A 27,203-nucleotide genomic window follows, 5' to 3' on the forward strand; every position below is an offset into this window, starting at 1 on the left:
GAGATGGCGTGATTCCCCCTAGTGTCCTGGGAGGAACTTGGTGGAACCTGGACTGGAAGCCAGGTCCACACTCTGTGCAGAGTTTCTCCCACTGGTCGTGGGTACAGAGACCCTGGGAACAGAAGCATAAGGAGGAATCTGAGAAGCCTAGATATTCATTCAGAAAAAGGCTCTAGTCAACTAGGTAGCTCTCAGCAGAAGCCAGGCAGAATCAAAGAGCATCCACCAGGGCAGAAACAAGTGTGATCACCAGGTTCTTTTCCTTAAGCAGGGAAAAGTAGCAGACTCCTTTTCAGAGATCCTATTTGAGGCCTAAGCCATTCCCTTTTCCTGCACTAATTTATCTGGGACGCCCCTCCCACACACACACCACCCCAAGGCAAGGCAATTGAGTACCCGTGGGGAAAGGATGCATGTTAGGGAGATGAATGTGTGTGTAGGATGTCGGGGTGGGGCAGAGGACAGGGAAGACTGGAGAAAAGGTTAGGTCAAGACTAAAATCTCCAGCAGATAAAAGGACTCAGTAATGAGATTAAAGCAAAGCACCTATAATCAGCTCAGCTTTAGAGGCACTGGCCTTCTGTTTGGGCTTCCTGCCACAACAGAGCAGCACTATAGCCATGGCCTTCCTCTCCCGGCTGAATCTTCAGGAAATCCTCCAGACCCTCTCTGTTTTGCAGTGGATGCCAGTCTACTTCTTTTTAGGTGAGTGAACCCCAGGGCCTGGAGAGCACAGAGAATAGATGAAGAAAGAGAGCAGGAATCTCCAGATGATTGGGAGGGTTCTAAAGAGATCATTTGGTCGGTCCCCTCTCTCTGGGAAGGACTGTGCCTCTCCACCCAGAGAGATGGCCATTGTTGAGTTCACTGGATCTCTCTCCTCCCAACTGAGGAACACGAAGGCCAGGAGTGAAGCTGCAGTTGTTCTGGTTTAAAGTCCACCCCAGCCTTCTCTCAGGACTGCCCCTCTGTGAACTAGCTGAAAAGACTCTTATTTGGGGACAGGGGCAGGATTGGTACTGGGAAAGAATTATGGAAAAGCTGGGGGTTGCCTGAGTGACTCATTAGATGGAATTTTGAGAAAGGGCCAGTTCTTCAAAGGACTCAAAAAATCACAGTCATCAGTGCTGGGCAAATGGGCTGAGAGTTCCAAGCTCTTCCCAGTCAGAAACCAGGTCTTTGTGGGCAGCCGATTACAGGGCCGAGTTTGGAAACTGGACATGGAGAAATTTCATCCTGAAAGATGGGACAGGATAGGAGGCTGCCCAGTCCAATCTGTGGGAGGATATATGTCCCCATAGAGCAGAGGTTCTTAATTAGAGACCTATAGACACTAGTGGAGAAGGAAATGGCAACCAATTCCAGTACTCATGCCTAGAAAATTCCATGGATGGAGAAGCCTGGTGGGCTACAGTCCATGGGGTTGCAAAGACTTGGACATGACTGAACGACATCACTTTTCACATAGTTTCCAGGTCGCACTAGTGGTAAAGAACCCTCCTGCCAATGCAGGAAATTTAAGAGACAAGGGTTCGATCCCTGGGTCAGGAAGATCCCCTGGAGAAGGAAATGGCAACCACTCCAGTACTCTTACCTGGAGAATCCCATGGACAGAGGAACCTGCAATCCATGGGGTCGCAAAGAGCCAGACATGACTGAAGCGACTTAGCACGCACATAGACCTAAAATGAGACGGGGAGGGACAATGTTGAATTTGGAAGGAAAAAATTACCTCTTTATTTTCACTAACCTCATATTAAATTGATGAATGTAGGCAGCAAGCCACAATTTGTCAGTAACAGACATCATAGAGATTTAAATTTCACATGCCGGTTGTTGCAGGCATCTCAAAAGTTCATTTATGTTTTTTACCACTTCCGAATTCCAATAGTTATTGGAATTACCATTAGGTGTGGTAATCTACTGCATAAATCAAGAATTCATGTTACTGTACCACATTTTTGCAATATTTTGATAACTGTGTTTTACTATGATGAGTTTCCTTTGTAAGTCTGTGTATTTTATTTTGTGCATTTAAAAATAATATTCAGAAAAGTGATCTATAGGCTTCACCAGACTAACAAAGGAGTCCATGGCCACCCAAAGATGAAGACTTAGTGAGCCTTATGAAATCAAATCATGCTAAGCCCTTAGCCTATCAATAACATGACTCTAGTTGCATTAAGAGAAGGAAGTGATTTTTCTATAAATTTGTTTCTAGTGTTTCATTTTTTATTGTTGCTGTCCTTTGCATCTATGTTTAACTTCCTCAAAAAGACCCCTTAACAAGTTCCAGCCCTTAGTTAGGAAAGCGGGGGTCACCAGAATGTCCTAAGAGACTTGACATCATTGTGGCATCTGTCAATTCAAGTCTGGACCCCAGAAAGAGTGGGCAAAGATGGGCAGAGAGAGCAAGGAAAAGAGGTCCAGAGAAGAGCTGTATGAGCTGAGCCTTTTAGGTGTGGAGTCAATCCCACCCTGGAAAACCTCTGTATGGTATTCGAACACAAGTGCCTAGATTGTTCTGGCTCTTCTGGGGAGAACTTCTCAATATAATGTTCTCCCAGAAAATAATATTTCTTGAGTACTTTTTCTCTTTCTTCCTTTTCCCCTCTCAAAGGACATGAGCTAGGATAAAGGGTATGTTCAGCACTGAATGTATAAAGATCCAAGATGATAAGGACTAGCCTCCTGGTAACACCCTCCTCCTCCAATCTCACCAGCTTCCTGCCATCCTAGAAGAGCTATGGCACCTATGTGTCTTGAGTGAAAAACTCTCTGTCCCACTTCATATGAGTGCAATCATATATTATTTGTCCTTTTGTGATTGCCTTCTTTCACTTAACACAATGTTTTCAAGATTCATCCATGTTGTGACAGAATTTCCTCCCTTTTTAAGGCTGAATAATATTGTATTATATGTATATACCATTTTTTGTTTATTCATTATCCATTAATGGACTCTGGTTTTATCTACCTCCTGGCTATTGTGAATAATGCTCTATGAACATGGGTATTCAAATATTTCCTTAAGAGCCTGCTTTCAATTCTTTTGGCCATATACCCAGAAGTAGAATTGCTGGGTCATATGGTAATTCCATTTTAAAAATTGTTGTGCAATTGTCATGCTGTTTTCCATAGCAGCTACATCATTTCACATTTCCACCAACAGTGTGCATGAGTTTCAATTTTTCCACATCCATAACAACAATACTTTATTGTCATTTTTTTATTAGCCATCCTAATGAAGTGAGATGATATCTCATTGTGGTTTTGATTTGTATTTCCCTAATGACTAGACCAGGAGCTGACTGTGGCTCAGATCATGAACTCCTTATTGCCAAATTCAGGCTTAAATTGAAGAAAGTAGGGAAAACCACTAGACCATTCAGATATGACCTAAATCAAATCCCTTATGATTATACAGTGGAAGTGAGATATAGATTTCAGGGACTAGATCTGATAGATAGAGTGCCTGATGAACTCTGGACAGAGGTTTGTGACATTGCACAGGAGACAAGGATCAAGACCATCCCCATGGAAAAGAAATGCAAAAAAGCAAAATGGCTGTCTGAGGAAGCCTTACAAATAGCTGTGAAAAGAAGAGAAGTGACAAGCAAAGGAGAAAAGGAAAGATGTAAGCATCTGAATGTAGAGTTCCAAAGAATAGCAAGGAGAGATAAGAAAGCCTTCCTCAGCGATCAATACAAAGAAATAGAGGAAAACAACAGAATGGGAAAGACTAGAGATCTCTTCAGGAAATTAGAGATACCAAGGGAACATTTCATGCAAAGATGGGCTTGATAAAGGACAGAAATGGTATGGACCTAACAGAAGCAGAAGATATTAAGAAGAGGTGGCAAGAATACACAGAAATGGCAAGAATACACAGAAGAACTGGACAAAAAAGATCTCCACGTCCAAGATAATCACAATGATGTGATCACTCACCTAGAGCCAGACATCCTGGAGTGTGAAGTCAAGTGGGCCTTAGAAAGCATCACTACGAACAAAGCTAGTGGAGGTGATGGAATTCCAGTTGAGCTATTTCAAATCCTGAAAGTTGATGCTATGAAAGTGCTCCACTCAATATACCAGCAAATTTGGAAAACTCAGCAGTGGCCACAGGACTGGAAAAGGTCAGTCTTCATTCCAATCCCAAAGAAAGGCAATGCCAAAGAATGCTCAAACTACCGCACAATTGCACTCATCTCACACGCTAGTAAAGTCATGCTCAAAATTCTCCATGCCAGGCTTCAGCAATACATGAACCATGAACTTCCAGATGTTCAAGCTGGTTTTAGAAAAGGCAGAGGAACCAGAGATCAAATTGCCAACATCTGCTGGATCATGGAAAAAGCAAGAGAGTTCCAGAAAAACATCTATTTCTGCTTTATTGACTATGACAAAGCCTTTGACTGTGTGGATCACAATAAACTGTGGAAAATTCTGAAAGAGATGGGAATACCAGACCACCTGACCTGCCTCTTGAGAAACCTGTATGCAGGTCAGGAAGCAACAGTTAGAACTGAACATGGAACAACAGACTGGTTCTAAATAGGAAAAGGAGTATGTCAAGGCTGCATATTGTCACCCTGCTTATTTAACTTATACGCAGAGTACATCATGGGGAAAGCTGGGTTGGATGAAGCACAAGCTGGAATCAAGATTGCTGGGAGAAATATCAATAACCTCAGATATGCAGATGACACCACCCTTATGGCAGAAAGTGAAGAGGAACTCAAAAGCCTCTTGATGAACGTGAAAGAGGAGAGTGAAAAAGTTGGCTTAAAGCTCAACATTCAGAAAACAAAGATCATGGCATCTGGTCCCATCACTTCATGGGAAATAGATGGGGAAACAGTGGGGGCTGCAAAATCACTGCGGCTGCTGATTGCAGCCATGAAATTAAAAGACGCCTGCTCCTTGGAAGGATAGTTATGACCAACCTAGATGGCATATTAAAAAGCAGAGACATTACTTTGCCAACAAAGGTCCGTCTAGTCAAGGCTATGGTTTTTCTAGTGGTCATGTATGGATGTGAGAGTTGGACTGTGAAGAATGCTGAGGGCCGAAGAATCAATGCTTTTGAACTGTGGTGTTGGAGAAGACCCTTGAGAGTCCCTTGGACTGCAAGGAGATCCAACCAGTCCATTCTAAAGGAGATCAGTCCTGGGTGTTCATTGGAAGGACTGATGCTAAAGCTGAAACTCCAATACTTTGGCCACCTCATGCGAAGATTGACTCATTGGAAAAGACTGATGCTGGGAGGGATTGGGGGCAAGAGGAGAAGGGGATGACAGAGAATGAGATGGCTGGATGGCATCACCGACTTGATGGACATGAGTTTGAGTGAACTCCGGGAGTTGGTGATGGACAGGGAGGCCTGGCGTGCTGTGATTCATAGGGTCGCAAAGAGTCGGACACCACTGAGCGACTGAACTGAATGACTAGTGAACTTTAGCATCTTTTCGTGTACTCATTGGCCATTTGTCTTGACTTCTTTTAGTCTGATTATCATTCCATTTGTCTTCTGTTAGTTTAGGTTACTATACATCCTGTTTCCCTTCTTCTAGTGATTATGCTAGATATTACAACACAAATCCTGGATCTTGAGGTTATCAAGGTAGCTGAAACATGTAACAGTGTATGATACCCACATCCCCATCCTCTCAAGCCTGGTTCACAATAAACGCTCCATACGAAAAAGTGTCCTTCCTTCCTCCCTCCCTTCTTCCTTCCTAATTCCCTTCTATCTTCTCGTTCTCACTCTCTTTCCTTCATTCTTTCTGTCTTGCTCAGAGTCGTCCTCAGCACTTCTCCTCCTTCCTGAATGATTGTCAGAATCATGACTGATTACTGAGCACTACTGGAAGTGGGGTGGGGGAGGAAGTAGGGAAGAGAGAAAGAGAAAAGGCAGAGGGACAAGAAGGAGGAAAGAAATGAGCAGAGAGGAATGAAAAGATGGTTTGGGGGAATACAAATGTTCAAGACCTTTGGAACTCAGCAATGCTCCTGAGAGCCTCTCTGAGGCCCAGCTTCCAGTTAAAGGATGGCTCTCCATCTGTCTCTCTTTTTCTGGGCTTGTATCACCAGCGATCTAAATTATTGCAGTATCCTCTTTCCTGGCCCTCTACTCTCCACCCTCTCCAATATATTCCACTGCTTACATCCAGAAGAGTCCTTCAAATGAGTCTTTGATTACAGCCCTCTACTGCTCAAAAATAGTCACTGATTTTCCCTTGCCTACTTGATGAAGTAAAAATGTGTCATCCGGGGCATTCGAGGACCTCCTCCACTCTCAGGTTTTAACTCTTTGCCAGCTCATCCCCCTACTTGAAGCTTGTATTCCAGGTAAATTATTCACAGAACAAATGGGAAGGATACTTACTCTCCCACTCTTTTACTTTTGCTCTATTTCCTCCACTTAAAAAATTCTCTGATCACCCTTCCTGGACTATCTATGGACAATCCCTTCTTTGAGATATTGCTCAAGTCAAACCTTCTCCGCAATGCTTTCCTGGTAACCTGAGACTACATTGTCTCTGAAAATCTCTGCACTTTGTAAAAATTGGTTGAGTAGCAGCCTTTATACCCTTTGTCTCCTCTACCCAAAAGGCTTCATGAAAACAGGAGTCATGCCTTGTCAATATTATATTTCTTGAAAGACCAGGCTTGACACAGTTGATTCTTCCTCATTTCTTCTCAGTAAAGATTTTTAAGTCTACCTCTTGTTCTTTTCTCCCTCTCATGGAAATCCTTTTTTTCATGGGCCTGCCTCCTTTCTCTGGTTGCTGATACTACAAAAAATAGAACATAGTCTTGGGAGTCAAACAGACCAAGTCTGCCATTTACTTATTATGTGACCTTGTGCAAATAAGTCATTCATCCTCCACCATTGTAGAACAGAGCTCCCAAGGCCACTCTGATAATCAAAGAAAACCCTCAACAAGTGTTCATTTTATTTTTTGTGGTTATAGGAATTGACATTACTTGGAGCCCAACTACTCTACCTCATAAGACATTTTTTAATGTTTTTTTATGTTTATTGGTCATTTTAAAATGTATTTATTTTTAATGGAAGGAGAATTGCTTTATAATGTTGTATTGGTTTCTGCCATATATCAATTTGATCAGCAGAAGAGTGACTACCACTTCTGAGACAGGCACCCTAGACTCTGATTTCATTGCACCTTCAAGAAGAATAATGAGTAACTAGATCCTAAAAAATGAAGCAAATAGAAATTTTGATACCTTCCCAGAATTTAACAAGGCCCTTTCAAGGCATCACTCCCTACTATCTCTTCTTCACTCCCCTACATCCAATCAACTGCCAAACCCTGAAAATTCTGCCTCCATAGTATCTTTCAAACTGATTTCAGAAAAAGTAGCCTATTTCAGGTTCTCACTATTTCTCATCTAAGACACTGCAGTTCTTAGCTGACCTCCCTCCCTCAGTTTCTCCTGCTCCCATAGTCATTTCAAACAATCTTCCTGATGCACAAATATGATCATGCTTTTCCTCTGATAAGAATCTGGGTTCTCATTCCCTTAAATATCATACCTGAGTGCCTCTGCTTCCTTTCCAGCATTATCTGCTATACCATAGTTTCCCATACTACCTGTACTTTTGCAAGTTATGATGTTACTCACAGACCTTGGACTCTTCCATATCTGGGCCTTTGAGCTCTTCCTTGCTTATGGAAGGCCCTTTTGCCACTAATCCATCTGTCAAAATCCTACTTTTCCTCCAAGATTCAATTTAAGTCTTACCTTCTGCAAGAAAGGTTGTAGTAAAGAATGGTTCCCATATAATGACATTTGAACTCTGACTGTATCATTCTCACCCTCTGGGATACATCCGTTATTTATGATATCAATCTTCCCCTCTAGACTATGAGTTTCTGGAAGGCAGGAACTTTATTTTTATGTCTTAATATGACTTAAAATTAATTAAGCATATGTAAAGTGCTTAAAATAGTTTTTGGTTCTTAAAGACTCAACAAATGCTACCTATTTTTTCTCCCAAAGCATGGAGTGGAGATAACATAACCTCTCTGAGCCTCAGTTTCTTCATATGTAAAGTGGAGATAATAAAATTATCTACTTCTCAGGGTCGTGAGAGTATTTAATGAAATAACTAACACACATTAGTTGCTGAACAGAGTGCTTGTTGACAATAAATGTTCCATACAAGGCATCAGTGACCATACTTACATTATTTTCATCACTTCCATATTCTTCATCCTCATCCTTCAGTGCCTCAACCCTGTCCCCACTGCTTCTAGCACAGGGATTTCACATGATGTGTGCTCAGTCTATGTATGTTGAATCAAGCTATCTTTTTCACTCCCATTGGTTCTTATACAGATCCAATATAGTAATTATAAAGCCACAGAAATTCATCTTTGACAAACCAGTCATGTTCTTGGATTTCTGAAGGCTTTGAGCCAACTGATTAAGAATCTTAGTTTTCATTTTATTCTGGAAATGACAGGCTTCCATAACCTTACACACTCATGCACACCCTGGAACATCAGAAGCTCCTTTCCTAATTTAGAATAAGGGCACTGGTGGTTTCTCTCCCACTTAACATTCACTTGCTACTGGGAGAATTTTGAAATCAAACTTCCATGCACTTCAATTGAATGTTACAAATATATTTATCATGAGTCATCTCCCTGTGCTTGGCACGGTGCTAGAGGCTGTTTACAAGAAGCTTACTGTCTAGTAGGTAGAGGGCCTACTGTGTGGTAAGTTGCTAACCACACAAACAGCAAATGAAACAAGGAACAGAGTCACCAAAGGCATGGAGACGAGAAATTGCATGGTGGGTTGAGGGAATGGAGAATAGACTAAGGTGGTTGAACCTCTGTTTCCCATTCTTCAGTCATTTGCATCCCACCTTTTGGTTCTTTCCACAGCTGAGTACCACCTATACTATTATTACTTAACATTTTCCCCCAAACTGACTACTCCTATAACCTAAATTAATATATTTAAATAGGAAACTTTATACCACTACCATGAACTCACTTTGATTCACTACATATTAAAATAACTTTCCATCTATGAACCACTTCAGATCACCCCATGTCCCTACAGTGTTTTGGGGACCACATGCTAGATCATATGGGGTATGAGTGCTGGTGCTGAGAGATGAGGCTAGGAAGGTGAGTGGGGCTGGTCCATGGAGGGCCTTAAATGCCTGACTAACATGTTCAGACTTTATCCTGTTAGCAGTAGGACAGTACTGAAGATTTCATAGGAGGCAAACAACACTACAACTGTGCTTAGTTAAAAATAAATCTGGGAGCAGCATGGAAAACAGAGTAGGGGGAAGAGATCAGCAGGCAAGAATAGACAAAAGACTGCAGTCTAGACCAGAGGAGATCAAGTTCTGCACCACGGCAGTAGCAATGGAGACAGAGGCAGAAGGATGAATGGGAGAGATTTTCTTTTTTTTTTTTTTGGAAAGGGAGAAAAGTTGAAGATATCTCCAAAATGTTGAAACTGACATTTATCCTGAGGCCTGAAATATGAATAAGAACTAGCCAGGCAAAAAGCTGAGGGAAGAGTCTTCCAGGCAAAAGGGATACATGCACAGAAGCCTAGAAGCTGGAGAACAGAATAGGTAGAAGAAATCTACAGTAGAACAGTATGGTGGCATGCAGAGAGCAAGGGGGGTGACCAGGCGCTCCATCATGGAGGACCTTCGGAATCAAGGTCCTAAGAGTCACCAGAAGCCATGTGAGTTATTGAATTATTAAATGACCGCCAACCCCATCAGTTCTCATATTTATCATCACTTTTGATCCATTAAGTAATCACTGAGCCACAGAAATGTCTCTTTGACAAGCCAGCCATGTTCTTGGTTATATGCTGTAGAAGGACAGAGATCTACATTTAGCCTTTTGGTTACATCATGACTCAAATGGATGCAGGGAACCTATTAGAAGACATTGGCAGTTGGCTTAGAAAGAGAGAGTGGTAACTTGGACTGGTGGTAGCATGGAGGTATGGAACAGAATAAATTGAAAGGCGTTTGAAGGACAGAACTGACAGAAATTAATAACTGACTAAAGGAAAGCAATGATTAGAGCTCAGTAGTTAAAGAGTACAGTCTCCTGGTCTTAGTGTTGAGATGGAGGCCTTTGGGAGAGCTCAGTCTCTGGAGGAAGAGTGTAAGTTCTCAACTCTGGCTCACCCACCAGCTAGCTGTGTGATCTTAAGTAGTTATTGAACCTCTCTGAACCTGGGTCCCTCATCCACAAAATGAGAATGCTTATTGTCCTAATGGGATCTTTATGAAGATTAAATAAAATATGCATGTACAATACTTAGTTTTACATGATGAGTATGCAATAAATGTTGCTATTACTATATGGGAAAGTTAGTAAGAAAGATGAATCAGAGATGATTTGAAGAAAGGACCCACTTAGATTCATACCGGTACCATCTTTAACCAAAGCTAGTAATCATTAGTAATTTGAGGCTCTACATGTTTATCTTTTAAAGTCCCAACCAAGGTAAAGTAGATGGTAAAAAGGGTCAATTCACCAAGAAGATATAACTATCCTAAATGTCTATGTACCTAACAATGGAGCTTCAAAGTGAAAACTTCTGAAACTGAAAAAATAAATAAACAAGTTAACAATTATATTTGATGTCTTCTTTGAAAACTACAAACAACCAAAACTCACCCAAAATGAAATAGGTAACCTATAACTACTAATTAAATTAAATTTTAATTTTGGAACGTTGTAAACTTCCAAAACAGAAATCTGCAGACCCAGATGGTTTCAGCGGCATATTCTTCCAAACATTTTAAAGATGATATATCACAAATTCTGCATAATCTTTTCCAGAAAATAAAAGAGGGAGGAACACTTAACAACTCATTTATGAGGCCAGACCCTGACGCCAAAACCAGATAAAACAATACAAAAAAGAAAACTCCAGACCAATATCCCTCATGAATATAGATGCAAAAATCCTCAACACTAGCAAATCAAATCCAGCAATATATTACAAAGAGTAATATATCATGATCAAGTAGGCTTTATTCCAGGAATGCAAATGTAAATATTTGAAAAACAATATTAACCATATTAACCACTTAAGGGAGAAAACTGCACAATTATATCAACTGTTGTAGAAAAAGCATTTGAAAAAATTTTTTTTCTTAATAAAATTTGCTATCTTGGATTTAAGCGAAAAAGAGAAGGCACTTGACAAACTTTAATCCATGACAAAAATCTCTCAGCAAACTAGGAATAGAAGGCAACTTTCTCAACTTGATAAAGAGCATCTATTAAAAAAAAAAACCTGCCGCTACTTAATGGTGAAAAACTGAAAGCTTTCTCCCTAAGATGGGGAGCAAAGCAATGATGTCCACACTCACCATTTGTATTCAACATCATACTAAAAGTCCTAGCAATAAAGCAATAAGAAAAAGAAAAGTATACAGATTGAAAAGTAAGACATAAACTGTACTAATTAACAGATGACATGATCATCTGTGTAGAAAATCCCATTAGATTACATATTTCTAAATCTATTTTTAAAATATACTAAAAAATATCCCTCTAAGAACTAACGAATGAAGTTAACAAAGTCCCAGTTCACAAGGGCTCACATAAAAGTCAACCACGTTTCTATATACTAGCAGAGAACGATTGAAAATAAAAATTTAAAAACAATACCATTGAAATGCCTCCAAAAATAAAATACTTATGAATATATTTAATAAAACCTATACAGCATCTGTAGGCTGAAAACTATAACATGCTAATACAATTAAAGACCTAAACGGAGACATACTGTGTTCATGGATTGGAAAACTCAAAGATGTCAGTTCTTCCCAAAACTGATCTATAAATGTAACACAGCTCAAATAAAAATCCCAACAGAGTGCATTTGATAACAGTTTTTCCTAAATACTAAATATCCCAAATTTGATAATGACATTGTGAGTGCCTTAATTTTTAGAAAGTATGCAGTTACTTAGGAGCAAAGCATTGTGATCTCTGCAATGGACTATAAATACAAACATATATTTATATACTTATTTAATATATTTATATACTTATACAAATATATAAGTATATACATAAATAAGTATATATTTATATACCTATTTGACTTATTTAGGAATAAGTCAAATGCAAAATGTTAACAATAAAGAGATCTAGGTGAAGCTTATGTGGGATTTTATTAAAATATTCTTGCAAATTTTCTATTTAAGTCTTTTTCAAAATAAAAAGTTTAATTTGAAAAACCTCATCAGGTGTTTTTATAAACATCGATGAGATGATTGTAAAATTTATATAGAAAAACAAAAGAACTATAATATCTAAAACCATTTTGAAAAAAGAGTAGTTAGAGGATCACACTATCTGGTTTTTAGACTTAATGGAAAACTATAGTAATCAAGACAGTGATGTATTTGTGAAGAGATAAGCACATGGATCAATGGAACAGAAGAGTCCAGAAAGACCCGCACAAATATGGCCAATTGATATTTGACAAACATGCAAAAGCAATTCAACGGAGGAAGGATAGTATTTTTAACAAACAACGTTGGGACAATTTTTTATCCATATGTAGTAGATGGATCTTGACCAAAACCTCACACCTTATTGTAATATTAACTCAAAATGGATCATAGATCTAAAAAGTAAAACATAAAACTTGTAGTAAAAAACATAAGAGAAAACCTTCATGACCTGAGGTTAAGAGTTCTTAGATTTAATATCAAAAGCACAATCTGTAAAAGAAAAAAAATGATAAATTGGACTTCATCAAAATTAAAAGTTTTTGCTCTAAGAAAGACTCTGTTAAGAGAATAAAAAGATAAACACAGGGAATTTCCTGGCATTCCAGTGCTTAGGACTCTGTGCTTCACTGAGGGCCTGAGTTCAATCCCTGGTCTGGGAACTAAGATCCCACAAGCCTTGTTGCATGGCAAAAAAAACCCATTTTTTTAAAGATAAACACAAACTGGAGAAAATGTTTGCAAATCATATATCTGAGAAAAGACTTGTATCCAAAAAAAAAAAAGAAATTGTATCTAGATTGTATAAAGAAACTCACAAAGAAAACAAACAACCCAGTTGAAAAATGAGCCAAATATTTTAATAGATACTATACCAAAATGGATATACAAAAGACAGGTAAACACATAAAAAACAGTTAAGCATGATTAGGTATAAGGGAAATGAAATAAAAACGATGATAAAATACCATGCTACACATCTATTAAAATGGTTTAGCCATCTTCAGTACAAACTAAATTAAGAGCCTGCCTTATGTGAACTTCCTCCTTGATAATCCACTCCAAAACTAGTCACTTGAACATGGACAAGATGTGGAAGCATCTCTTTGTGTCAAGGCCATAATGTCTAAGATATCGCCACACATACACATACACAAATGTGTCCTTTATTCTTGCCTCAGACACCCTTGCTTTCTTTCACGGAACTCCTTGTTTCACAAAGTCAAGCCCTTTCATGTTTGGCCTGTGTTTCTCCTATCTCTTTAAATCTCTCTTTTGTCACCATAAGTGACACCGATGATACTCAAACAGGTTGGGTCTGGCAAGATTGCCCTCAAAGGAGACTTAGGGTCCTCTGAGGTGCCACATCTGCAGTTCTAACAGATTTCACAAGGGGAGTGATGTTTATTAAGATACGGCAGTTCAGTTCAGTAGCTCAGTTGTGTCTGACTCTTTGCGACCCCATGGACTGCAGCATGCCAGGTCTCCCTGTCCATCACCAACTCCCAGAGTTTACTCAAACTCATGTCCATTGAGTCGGTGATGCCATCCAACCATCTCATCCTCTGTCGTCCACTTCTCCTCTCGCCTTCAGTCTTTCCCAGCATCAGGGTCTTTTCAAATGAGTGAGGTTCTTCACATCAGGTGGCCAAAGTATTGGAGTTTCAGCTTCAGCATCCATCCTTCCAGTGAATATTCAGGACTGATCTTCTTTAGGCTGAACTGGTTGGATCTCATTGCTGTCCAAGGGACTCTCAAGAGTCTTTTCCAACACCACAGTTCAAAAGCATCAATTCTTCAGTGCTCAGCTTTCTTTATAGTCCAACTCTCACATCCAAACATGACTACTGGAAAAACCAGAGCTTTGACTAGACGAACCTTTGTTGTCAAAGTAATGTCTCTGCTTTTTAATATGCTGTCTAGGTTGGTCATAACTTTTCTTCCAAGGAGCAAGCGTCTTTTAATTTCATGGCTGCAGTCACCATCTGCAGTGATTTTGGACCCCCCAAAATAAAATCTGTCACTGTTTCCCCATCTATTTGCCATGAAGTGATGGGACTGGATACCATGATCTTAGTTTTCTGAATGTTGAGTTTTAAGCCAACTTTTTCACTCTTCTCTTTCACTTTCATCAAGAGGCTTTTAGGTCTTCACTTTTTGGCATAAGTGTGGTGTCATCTGCATATCTGAGGTTATTGATATTTCTCCCGGCAATCTTGATTCCAGCTTGTGCTTCTTCCAGCCCAGCATTCCTCATAATGTACTCTGCATATAAGTTAAATAAGCAGGGTGACAATATGCAGCCTTGATGTACTCTTTCCTTATTTGGAACCAGTCTGTTGTTCCATGTCCAGTTCTAACTCTTGCTTCCTGACCTGCATACAGATTTCTCAAGAGGCAGGTCAGGTGGTCTGGTAGTCCCATCTCTTTAAGAATTTTCCACATTTTGTTGTGATCCACACAGTCAAAGGCTTTGGCATAGTCAATCAAGCAGAAGTAGATGTTTTTCTAGAACTCTCTTGCTTTTTTGATGATCCAATGGATGTTGGCAATTTGATCTCTGGTTCCTCTAAGTAAGTAAGTAAGTAAGTGAAGTCGCTCAGTCGTGTCCGACTCTTTGCGACCCCGTGGACTGTAGCCTACCAGGCTTCTCCGTCCATGGGATTCTCCAGGCAAGAATACTGGAGTGGGTTACCATTTTCCTTCTCCAGGGGATCTTCCCGACCCAGGGATCGAACCCGGGTCTCCTGCATTGGAGGCAGACGCTTCAACCACTGAGCCACCAGGGAAGCCCATCTTTTCTAAATCCACCTTGAACATCTGGAAGTTCACGGTTCACAGACTGTTGAAGCCTGGCTTGGAGAATTTTGATCATTACTTTACTAGCATGTGTAATGAGTGCAATTGTGTAATAGTTTGAGCATTCTTTGGCATTACCTTTCTTTGGGATAGGAATGAAAACTCCAGTCCTGTTCCAGTCCTGTGGCCACTGCTGAGTTTTCCAAATTTGCCAGCATATTGAGTGCAACACTTTCACAGCATCATCTTTTAGGATTTGAAATAACTCAACTGGAATAGACCAGTTCAGTAGACTACTTTTAGGACTGATGGATTACTGAAAATGATTAGATATAAGGCATGAAATTAACCCATCTATACTTTCAAAATAGCATTGAATTTAAACAACACAAATGCTGACTAAACACTAATCATTTAAGTTTACCTAATATTGAAAAGAGAAAACATTTCTTCATCTTTCAGTCAATCTACAGATATTTGTTGAATACTTACTACATGCAAAGCACTCTTCTAATTGCTGGTGATACAAACTAAATTTATTAGAAGTAAGATATAAAAGAAATTATATACTTAGGCTCCCTTTAATTAATAATGATTCATATTTAATTTTATCTGAGTTTTCTTCTGAGGCTTACCCAGCAAATTTACTCTCATCTTTTATGAGGGTCCGAGGTAGCAGGATTTTTATCCATGGCTAGCTTCCCATAAAATTCCTCCCCCTACTATTTCTTATTTAATTATCATGCTTACAACAGCCATCTCAGCCAGATCTTATAAGGGGAATTCAGCCTATCACTAAGATTTCTTCTACCCCACAACATGAATTTTTTTTTAAAAAATGCCCATTCCATCTTTTTCCTGTTATTTCCTTCAGAGTCCTAGATGCAAGAGACATACCTGCTGTTTGGTAACTCTTGAGTTTCTTCCCCTTCTCTGAAACTTTTTATTTACTGTGATATGGTTATCTGGTCAATGAAGTCATTCCTTTAGCTGAATTTTTAAAAATTCACAATATGGATAAGAGCCCCTCTTTCTCAGGGATGCAGATTTTAAAATGGAATTCAACTCCCATAGCTGTAAGATGTATCACATTCACATTTCACAGTCTGCTGTGACCCTTTGCTAACAGAGATGATTTTTTCCCCTTCTGAACTTTTGACCCATTTTGAATGGGATGAAATTGAACACAGTAAAGCAGTTTCTAATATGTATTTTCCTCTCAGCATCAAACAGCCTGTGCAGGGCAGGCAGCCCCTCTCCACTGGAATGTGCTGACAGAGCAGTTTGACAAAAGAAGGAGGGTTGAGGACTTCCTGAGGTCTCAGAATGGGGATGTCAGCCATTGGCACAAGATGCTGTTCCTTTCAGTTGCCAAGTAGTGCTGTTCTTTGACCCCAGGTGAGGACCTGCTCTGAGAATGCCATGGTTCTGCCATTTCCTCGGTTAAGGTCACAGCCATCAAGGGGGCCCAGATTCAGGGACTCAGAGGTCATCCCGGACCACCGCAGAGTTAGAAGGGAGATGGGGGGTGGGGGGGATGAGGGAAGAACAGTGTCACACTGGCCTTGACCTGCTTCTTCACTCCAGGGCAGAGACTGGGATAATGAGATGTGTATTAAACTTGAAGGGAACTAAAGGGTGTGAACCCCTTGTGTCCCCTCAGGAGCTATTCCTATTATCCTTATACCCTACTTTCTGGTGTTCACTAAGTTCTGGATGGTGTCTGTGCTCGCCTTAGCCTGGCTCGCCTATGACTGGAACACCCACAGTCAAGGTAAGAAACAGGGGAAGCACAGTGATCCCTGTCTGTGCCCACAGGAACGGACTGAGGGTGGAAGGGAAGAGTGAGGGAGGCAGGGGGAGAAGAGGCGAGGAGCGGAAAGAAGGGGAAAGGGAGAGGAGGGCAGGGAGTGGAAGTGAGGGAGAGAGGAGGAAGCGCAAAGGAGAGAGGGAAGAGAAGAGTCAGGCGCGCAAAGCTCAGCAGGGACAGAGGGCTTGGCCAGGCTGCCCAGGAAGAATTAAGAGGCTGGTTTCTGAGCAGGTGCTCCAAGCCTCATGCTATTTCTCTCTCACCTTTCTGGCAGCTCCAGAAGAGCAGGGGCTGCCTGTGTCTTCTTGGGGATTGGATTCAGGGATAGACCTTATAGCTCTATGCCCAATAAACATGGAAATGTGAGAAGGAGCCCCTTCCTGTGACCTGAGGATATTAGGAAGATCTCTTCACCTCCAGACGAAGTAGAGGGATTGGCAAGACCTCACCCGCTCTTCCCTTCCCTCTGTACTTGCAGGTGGTAGGCGTTCAGCTTGGGTACGAAACTGGATAATCTGGAAATATTTCCGAAATTACTTCCCAGTAAAGGTAACAACCCTTCCTCTGGAGGTCCTCAGTCCCTGTTGCCCAGACTCTCCCTCCCCACTCAGCCCCATATTTTCAAAGGCTTTTGTGGCCAACAGTGGCGGTCAAAGCCCAGAGGCATAATATAGAGTACGGTCCCAAGATGGATGGGCAGGTGGGGAAATGAATGAATAGTACCTTGCCTCACAGCAGCAAACTCAGGTCAGCCACCCCGAGCATCATAACCCCTGGCAATTCTGTGAGAGTAACAGTATCCCAGTGAATAGGGATTAGGGGCTCCCCAAGGGAAACACAGGCTACCTGCTGGCCTCTGAGTCCACATGTCCTCTCTTCCTTCTATCTACTGCTCTGACTCAATCTCCCACTAACAGCTGGTGAAGACTCATGACCTCTCTCCCAGACACAACTATATCATTGCCAGCCACCCCCATGGCGTACTCCCTTATGGTATCTTCATCAACTTTGCCACTGAGACCACTGGCTTTGCTCGGATTTTCCCAGCCATAACTCCTTATGTAGCAACCTTGGAAGGGATCTTCTGGATCCCAATTGTGCGAGAATATGTGATGTCAATGGGTGAGTATAAGAGATCGTTCCATTCTCTGACCTACCTTGGGGCTTCAACTTTAATAAGCCTTGACAGTCAGTCCAGTACTCACTCCCTGCTGGAAGAACACTTAGTAGAAAATGAGTCCCAAACACACTGGGCCAGTGACAGGAATATGTGGCCGAGCCCCGGGTTTAATCTGGGAGGCAGGGTTAAATTAGGTAGGAGGGTAAATTATAGGCATTCATAAGAGTTGCCAAAAATCCTTTCAGAGGAGGAAGCAGAAGCCTGGGGTTCGGGATCAAAGCCAAACTGGAAAGGAAAAGGCAAAAGTCAAATATCAAAACCAAATGTAGGGAAAATCAGGCATGAATGGGACTGTTCAGAGATACTTTGCCAGACTGTTTCTGGGATGTCAATTGACTTCTTTTGGGCAGTCTTTTATGTAGCAGGTCTCATCCCGGGGCATCTCAAAGACACTTCTGAGACTTTCATACCAGCTGGTACCCTCCTAGCCGATGACCTTCATTTCCTGAGAACCCCTTCAAATTTGTAGAAGATATCAAGGGATAAAAGGATAGGCATCCATCAGAATCCAGGGCAACTTCCCCATGCCAGGCTTCAAGCCAGGGTACTGTGCCAAATGTCCTTCTCTCTGGGTGAATATCCATCCTTCTGGACACCAGAAAACAACAAAAGCCAAACATTAAAAGGTAAGATACATTTATATCTGGAGGGGCCAAGTGGGACCACTGGAGTCCCAGGGGATGATTCTGCTCGTCTCTCAGGTTGGCATGAATCTGGATCTTAAGGACCATGGCCTCGAGTCAGTGTCTGCCAACCCGGGGAGAACAGAAAGTAAGCACAGAGCAGAGATGGGAAGCATAGGTGAGGAAAGACTCTGTGACTGTTGTTGAGCAACAGGATGTCATCCTCATTCTACACGCCAGTTTGGCTTGGACGGGATCCTGGGTCTCCTACTCTTTAGAAACCCCAGGGAATGGCTTACCTTTACCAGGTTACTCTAAGGAGGAAGCAGTTTGGTGGTGGCCATTCCTGATTACCCTCAGGAAAGAGAACTCTAGAGTCTCAAGTGACATCAGTCTGGGAAGAGTGGGAGACCATTGTGGTTCCCGGGGTAGAGAAGAAAGGATGGGCTTACAAGCTATAGAGCTAAGAGAAAGTAGGCAGAAGAACTCAATGTAGCTCCCACTGAAGTAGCACAGAGCCCCAAGGCAAGCAGCTGGCCCTAAGGACCGATCTCAGACTAGGGCTAACCCAGGATGTGGAAGGCAGATCCAAGACAGAAGATTGGAAACAATCACAGCCAGGAGACAGAAGAAATGTTTCTAGCAGGAAGAACCCCAAGGAACACCTTACACCTCCTCAAGCACCACATCTGTATGTCATTTGCCTCTTTGGTTTTGCAGGTGTGTGCCCAGTGAGTGAGTTGGCCTTGAAGTATTTGCTGACCCAGAAAGGCTCAGGCAATGCTGTGGTTATTGTGGTGGGTGGAGCTGCTGAAGCCCTCTTGTGCCACCCAGGAGCCTCTACTGTCTTCCTTAAACAGCGTAAAGGTTTTGTGAAGGTGGCACTGAAAACAGGGTGGGTCCCCAGGTTCTAGTGCCCTATCGTCAGGGCATCCTAGGTACTCGGTAGCACCTCTCCAAAATGGTGCCCTCTCTTGGAAATGTGTTAGAAGGGGCTCCCTCTTCACCCTCATTGCTTCTTTCTGCTCCTTCACACTGTGCCTTAAGGGTCTTTGGGCCTCCAGACACATTCTGATGGGTTCTGTTAAAACTTGAAGTTGGAGAAAGAACAGTAAAAGACCTTTATCTTCTGCACGTTACCTGGTAGGCTGGGGATCTGGGGAAGTGGGACTCTAGACTATATCATCCCATGCACTGTGAGGCTCAGAGAAACTACCCAGGGCAAGGAAGGCACTGAACTTGATGCTGTGGGGTTTGCAAAGATGCAGAAGATATGGATACAGCCCCCAAACAGCACATAATCTGGTTTGAAAAGTAGAAGGCCGTTATTGAACAGCTATTGTGTGTCAGGGATAGTACTAAGCATTGAGGATGTAAAAATAAATAAGACTTGGTCCTTGCCTTAAAGGTCTCATGGTCCAATGGAAAACAGACATTGTCATGTATAATTACATAATATATTGAGAAGTCAAACCCTTACCATCTCAACTATCACCTCCTGGTTTTCCACCCCATCGTCTCTCCCCTGGATTATTGCAAGTCTCCTAAGAGCTCTCCCTGCTTCTATCCTTGCCTCCGTCACATTCCATAGTCTGTTCTCAACTGTGGCCAGCATGATCCTATCCACCATGAGTCAGATGAGATCATGTCACTACTCCAAATGCTCCGATGGCTCCCATTACACTCTGAGCAAAACCAGTCTTTAAAGGGCCTGCAAGACCCTAAATGATCTGGTCCTTAGCCACATCTTTGATGTGTTCACCCACTGCCATCCCCCTTGCTCCCTCCATTAGAGCTGTTCCTTGCTGGTCCTCAAACAAGCCACATGCTCCTCCCTTAGGGTCTTTGCTCTAGCTGTTTCCCCTGTCTGGGACATTGTTCCTCCAAATAGCTATTTGGCTCATTCTTTTACCTCCTTCAGGTCTTTGCTCAAATGTCTGTTCTCAATAAGGTCTATTCTGATCATGCTGCTCTGTTTTTTCCCATTGTACGTATTATCTTCTCATATGTCATCAGTTTTATTTCTTTACATATATGGCTTTTTATTTGTTCATTATTATTATTTATTGTCTGTCTTCCCTTAATAAAAGATAAGTTCCATGATGACAGATTATTTTTTTAATCCACTGTGTTCACTTATGTATCCCGAAGGCTTGAAAAAAGCACTGGCACATAGAAGGAACTCAATAAATATTTATTGAATGAAAGATGTGTCATGATGGACATATGTACAAAGCACTATGAGAGCATCAATTGATGGAAAGCCTTTCACCCAAAGTAGAAGTTTCATAAGTTGGTGACATCTGAATTGTGAATTGAAGTATTAGTAGGAATTGCCAGTCCAACCAAAGGGGAGAAAGAACTCAGGTATTCAGCGAGGGCCTATGACAATATGTCAGGCACTATGCCAGACTCTAGGAGTTCAGAGACGAATAAGACATTTTCAAATGGTTTGCTGTCTACTGGGAGTCAGCTAGGAAGGAGTACAGAGTTAGGGTAGTGTTAGTGTAGGAAAGAAGCAAGCACTAGATGCAGGGGTTGGGGGTGGGAGAAGTTGGAAGCGGTCAAAGAACCGCCGGTCATTCAAGGGGATGAAACTGGAGCTGAGTAGTGAAGGGTGAAATAGAATAAGCCGAAGGCAGGGGGAAGGCATTTTTGGCAGAGGGAGCGGGATGCACAAAGACGCATGAACAAGTGAGAACTTAGCACACTTAGTGGCTAAGCAGACTGACAGAGGGTTGGGGAGAGAAGAGGCTAGTCAGGCAGGCAAGGCTGGAGCACAAAGGCTATGCCAAGAGCTCTGGGAAGAGTTTTCAAGAGAGGAGTGACATGTCCAGACACACAGTTTAGGAAGATCCTCTGGATGTGCACAATTTAGGCAACTAGATTTCCTGAGATTAGTGATTCATTTCCTCCCATCACAGGACAAAGTGCAGCAACTTCTCTCAAAATGTTCAGTTGGAGGGATGTGGAGCATAGCAAGGATAATACACAAGGCTGGAGATATTTGGGTGCTTGGACTCTTGTCCTATAATGGGGCCATTGTAAAACTATCCTACCTTGGAGAGGGTTTCACTGTGGGGAACTTCCTGGAAGAACTCACACTTCTCTGCCTGTCTCTTTGCAGAGCATACCTTGTCCCTTCCTATTCCTTTGGACAGAATGAAGTTCACAATCAAGAGACCTTTCCTGAGGGCACGTGGAAAAGGTTCTTCCAAAAAACCTTCCAGAACACATTCAAAAAAATCCTGGGACTAAATTTCTGTACCTTCCATGGCCGGGGCCTCACTCGAGGATCTTGGGGATTCCTGCCTTTCAATCATCCCATTACCACAGTTGGTAAGCTTTCCAGCATCTTTGGAACACCCTGGTCCTTGATTCCCCCAACCCAGCCCTCAAGTCCCAGGGGGCCTGGCACACAGCTGGGATGAGCAATGGAAATTCCGGTGGTTGTGGTTGAGGGTAGGGTAGGGAGGACGATTATGCAGATAGTTCAGTTCAGTTCAGTCGCTCAGTTGTGTCCGACTCTTTGCGACCCCATGAACCACAGCACGCCAGGCCTCCCTGTCCATCACCAACTCCCGGAGTTCACTCAAACTCATGTCCATCGAGTCGGTGATGCCATCCAGCCATCTCATTCTCTGTCGTCCCCGTCTCCTCCTACCCCCAATCGCTCCCAGCATCAGAGTCTTTTCCAGTGAGTCAACTCTTCGCATGAGGTGGCCAAAGTATTGGAGTTTCAGCTTTAGCATCAGTCCTTCCAATGAACACCCAGGATTGATCTTCTCTAGAATGGACTGGTTGGATCTCCTTGCAGTCCAAGGGACTCTCAAGAGTCTTCTCCAGCACCACAGTTCAAAAGCATCAATTCTTCGGCGATCAGCTTTCTTCACAGTCCAACTCTCACATCCATACATGACCATGGGAAAAACCATAGCCTTGACTAGACGGACCTTGGTTGGCAAAGTAATGTCTCTGCTTTTCAATATGCTATCTAGGCTGGTCATAACTTTCCTTCCAAGGAGTAACCATCTTTTAATTTAATGGCTGCAATCAGCATCTGCAGTGATTTTGGAGCCCAAAAAAATAAAGTCTGACACGGTTTCCACTGTTTTCCCATCTATTTCCCAAGAAGTGATGGGACCAGATGCCATGATCTTCGTTTTCTGAATGTTGAGCTTCAAGCCAACCTTTTCACTCTCCTCTTTCACTTTCATCAAGAGACCTTTGAGTTCCTCTTCACTTTCTGCCATAAGGGTGGTGTCATCTGCATATCTGAGGTTATTGATATTTCTCCCAGCAATCTTGATTCCAGCTTGTGCTTCTTCCAGCCCAGCATTCCTCATGATGTACTCTGCATAGAAGTTAAATAAGCAGGGTGACAATATACAACCTTGACGTACTCCTTTTCCTATTTGGAACCAGTCTGTTGTTCCATGTCCAGTTCTAACTGTTGCTTCCTGACCTGCATACAGGTTTCTCAAGAGGGAGGTCAGGTGGTCTGGGATTCCCATCTCTTTCAGAATGTTCCACAGTTTATTGTGATCCACACAGTCAAAGGCTTTGGCATAGTCAATGAAGCAGAAATAGATGTTTTTCTGGAACTCTCTTGCTTTCTCCATAATCCAGCGGATGTTGGCAATTTGATCTCTGGTGCCTCTGCCTTTTCTAAAACCTGCTTGAACATCTGGAAGTTCACAATTCACATATTGCTGAAGCCTAGCTTGGAGAATTTTGAGCATGACTTTACTAGCGTGTGAGATGAGTGCAACTGTGCGGTAGTTTGAGCATCCTTTGGCATTCCCTTTCTTTGGGATTGGAATGAAGACTGACCTTTTCCAGTCCTGTGGCCATTGCTGAGTTTTCCTAATTTGCTGGCATATTGAGTGCAGCACTTTCACAGCATCATCTTTCAGGATTTGAAATAGCTCAACTGGAATTCCATCACCTCTACTAGCTTTGTTTGTAGTGATGCTTTCTAAGGCCCACTTGACTTCACATTCCAAGATGTCTGGCTCTAGGTCAGTGATCATATTATCATGACTATCTTGGTCATGAAGATGTTTTTTGTACAGTTCTTCTGTGTATTCTTGCCACCTCTTCTTAATATCTTCTGCTTCTGTTAGGTCCATACCATTTTTGTCCTTTATAGAGCCCATCTTTGCATGAAATGTTCCCTTGATATCTCTAATTTTCTTGAAAAGATCTCTTGTTTTTCCTATTCTGTTGTTTTCCTCTATTTCTTTGCATTGATCACTGAGGAAGGCTTTCTTATCTCTCCTTGCTATTCTTTGGAACTCTGCATTCAGATGCTTATATCTTTCCTTTTCTCCTTTGCTTTTCGCTTCGCTTCTTTTCACAGCTATTTGTAAGGCCTCCTCAGACAGCCATTTTGCTTTTTTGCACTTCTTTTCCATGGGGATGGTCTTGGTCCCTATCTCCTGTACAATGTCACGAACCTCCGTCCAGAGTTCATCAGTCACTCTATCTATCAGATCTAGACCCTTAAATCTATTTCTTACTTCCACTGTATAATCATAAGGGATTTGATTTAGGTCATATCTGAATGGTCTAGTGGTGTTCCCTACTTTCTTCAATTTAAGTCTGAATTTGGCAATAAGGAGTTCATGATGTGAGCCACAGTCAGCTCCTGGTCTTGTTTTTGCTAACTGTATACAGCTTCTCCATCTTTGGCTGCAAAGAATATAATCAATCTGATTTCGGTGTTGACCATCTGGTGATGTCCATGTGTAGAGTCTTCTCTTGTGTTGTTGGAAGAGGGTGTTTGCTATGATCAGTGCGTTCTCTTGGCAAAACTCTATTAGCCTTTGCCCTGCTTCATTTCGTGCTCCAAGGCCAAATTTCCCTGTTACTCCAGGTGTTTCTTGACTTCCTACTTTTGCATTCCAGTCCCCTATAATGAAAAGGACATCTTTGTTGGGTGTTAGTTCTAAAAGGTCTTGTAGGTATTCATAGAACTGTTCAACTTCGGCTTCTTCAGCATTACTGGTTGGGGCATAGACTTGGATTACTGTAATATTGAATGGTTTGCCTTGGAAATGAACAGAAATCATTCTGTCGTTTTTAAGATTGCATCCAAGTACTGCATTTCGGACTCTTTTGTTGACCATGATGGCTACTCCATTTCTTCTAAGGGATTCCTGCCCACAGTAGTAGATATAATGGTCATCTGAGTTAAAGTCACCCATTCCAGTCCATTTTAGTTCACTGATTCCTAGAATGTCGACGTTCACTCTTGCCATCTCCTGTTTGACCACTTCCAATTTGCCTTGATTCATGGACCTAACATTCCAGGTTCCTATGCAATATTGCTCTTTACAGCATCGGACCTTGCTTCTAGTTGTGGCTATTCACAGGAGGGACAGAGTTCAACAGCTGCCATGAGGGCATTATTATTCACACACATGCCTTCAGCACTCTCCTAAATTTACTCTCATTCTCTTAAGCATGCATGAGCTTAGGTAATTGGAAAATATGGGACAGAGTGGGGTTGGAGCAGGGAGAAAGAATAAAGGAGGTAGAGGGGAACAAGATACCGAGTTTCAGTATGTGACTTCCTCTGAGGGATGGTAGTTTGAGTTGAGGGGGAAGGTCTGATGCTTGTCTCTTCTCATGCCCCACAGTTGGGGAGCCCCTGCCAATTCCCAGGATAAAGAAGCCAAACAAGAAGACAGTGGACAAGTACCATGCACTCTACATCAATGCCCTTCGGAAGCTGTTTGATGAGCACAAAGTTCAGTATGGTCTGCCTGAGACCCAGGAGCTGACAATCGTCTAACAGGAGTTGAATTTCCCCATTATTGAACTCCCAAAGCATTGAGCGATCCAAGCAGGGCCACAAGGAAAGGAGAATCTGGGAAGAGGGGAGGATCTCAGGGTTGAATGATGAGGCCAGCCAAGCCAGAAAGTACTTAATGAGTCAGGCTGAGGAAGGAACCAGAGTTATGGGGAAAACTGGGCAACAACCCAGTTTAGCAAGCAGTCTCTTATGAGTACACAGTCTTGTGAGTCTCTGTGTGCCAGTTATTTTGGCTTCCTAATTCCAACCAACTCTGATCAGAGGAATAAGAAGCCAAAAAATACCATGTCCTTCCTCGCGAGCCTTAGTAACACCACACCATCACTGTTTAGGTTGAGGCTTAGAAGCTTCTTTTTTTTTTAGATATTTATTTTTATTTTCATTAATTAAAAATCATCTCATTTACATCAATAAACACTTTTTCACATCATTGTCAATCTTGTTTCCTATTTTTATGTTTGGCTATTTTGTATTTGTCTATGAATTTTGAACACATACATACACGTTTATACGCCAATAGTTTTGTCATTGTTTTAGTTAAAATAAGGATGATGGGATCATATGAGGCATACTTTTCTGAAACTTGCATTTGTCCCCCATGATATTTTGTGGCAATCCACTGAGAAACCTTCTTAAGAACAGGAATGGTTTGTTTCCTTTTAGGCCCTTTCCTTACAATTTAGGGGCTGCTGCTGCTGCTGCTGCTAAGTCACTTCAGTCGTGTCCGACTCTGTGTGACCCCATAGACAGAAGCCCACCAGGCTCCCCCATCCCTGGGATTCTCCAGGCAAGAACACTGGAGTGGGTTGCCATTTCCTTCTCCAATGTGTGAAAGTGAAAAGTGAAAGTGAAGTCGCTCAGTCGTGTCCAACCCTTAGCGACCCCATGGACTGCAGCCTACCAGGCTCCTCCGTCCATTGGATTTTCTAGGCAAGAGTACTGGAGTGGCTTGCCATTGCCTTCTCCGAATTTAGGGGCTACCACAAGGTAAACCGGTGACCTGAGCTGTGATTTCCTAATCCAAGCAGGCATGATTCCCTCAGCTGTGATACAGTTCTACACTGGCAAAAATTATACCATTTCTTGAACTTTCCTGGGAGTCCAGTGGTTAAGACTCCATGCGTCCAATGCAGGGGGCATGGGTTCAATCCCTGGTTAGGGAACTAAGATCCTATGTGCTGTGCCACTTGATAAAAAAATAATAAAAATAAATTTTAAAATTAAAAAATAACTATGCTGTTTCTTCTAGAAATAAAGCTCTAGATATATAAAACTGGATATAATTATTTCTTAATTACTGTGTATGGTTCACTACTGGGATTCCCTGAAACCTAACCAGAAAGCTGGAGAACAGTTTTCCTCTTGTGTGTGTGTGTTTGTTCTCAGTCACTCAGTCATGTCTGACATTTTGCGATCCTATGGACTGTAGCCCACCAGGTTTCTCTGTCCATGGGATTTTCCAGGCAAGAATACTGGAGCGGGTTGCCGTTTCCTTCTCCAGGGGATCTTCTCAACCCAGGGATTGAAACTGCGTCACTTGCATCTCCAGCATTGGCAGGTGGATTCTTTACTACTTCACTGCCTGGGAAGCCCATTTTATTCTGCACCTGGTAGAAAGGTGGAGGGATGGAATCAAAACTGCTGCACAGTGTAGGACACCGGGTAGAACCATGAGAACCTGAGTAGCCCATCTC

At 42.1% G+C, this 27,203-nt stretch overlaps 1 protein-coding gene across 1 annotated transcript; it reads left to right on the forward strand.

The window, feature by feature from the left end:
• The first annotated feature begins 435 nt into the window (after positions 1 to 435).
• On the forward strand, positions 436 to 26,777 carry DGAT2L6 (diacylglycerol O-acyltransferase 2 like 6). Its single transcript, XM_088834046.1, has 7 exons — positions 436 to 705; positions 16,740 to 16,850; positions 17,365 to 17,435; positions 17,804 to 18,008; positions 19,410 to 19,584; positions 21,817 to 22,028; positions 25,334 to 26,777. Exons 1-7 carry the CDS (start codon positions 621 to 623, stop codon positions 25,486 to 25,488), a joined length of 1,014 nt encoding a protein of 337 aa, XP_088690172.1. The 5' UTR covers positions 436 to 620; the 3' UTR covers positions 25,489 to 26,777.
• Positions 26,778 to 27,203: the final 426 nt, after the last annotated feature.

The sequence above is a fragment of the Moschus berezovskii genome, chromosome X (genome assembly GCF_049115385.1).
Source record: "Moschus berezovskii isolate FMDL1 chromosome X, NW_MosBer_1.0, whole genome shotgun sequence".
Taxonomy (NCBI): Eukaryota; Metazoa; Chordata; class Mammalia; order Artiodactyla; family Moschidae; genus Moschus; species Moschus berezovskii.

What these genes read in the sequence shown, in the direction of transcription:
- DGAT2L6 (XM_088834046.1), top strand. Translation starts at nt 621, where the DNA reads ATGGCCTTCCTCTCCCGGCTGAATCTTCAGGAAATCCTCCAGACCCTC. An exon ending in CTGGAACACCCACAGTCAAG is followed by an intron (nt 16,851 to 17,364) that starts GTAAGAAACAGG and finishes CTGTACTTGCAG; the next exon opens with GTGGTAGGCGTTCAGCTTGG. An exon ending in TCATCCCATTACCACAGTTG is followed by an intron (nt 22,029 to 25,333) that starts GTAAGCTTTCCA and finishes CATGCCCCACAG; the next exon opens with TTGGGGAGCCCCTGCCAATT.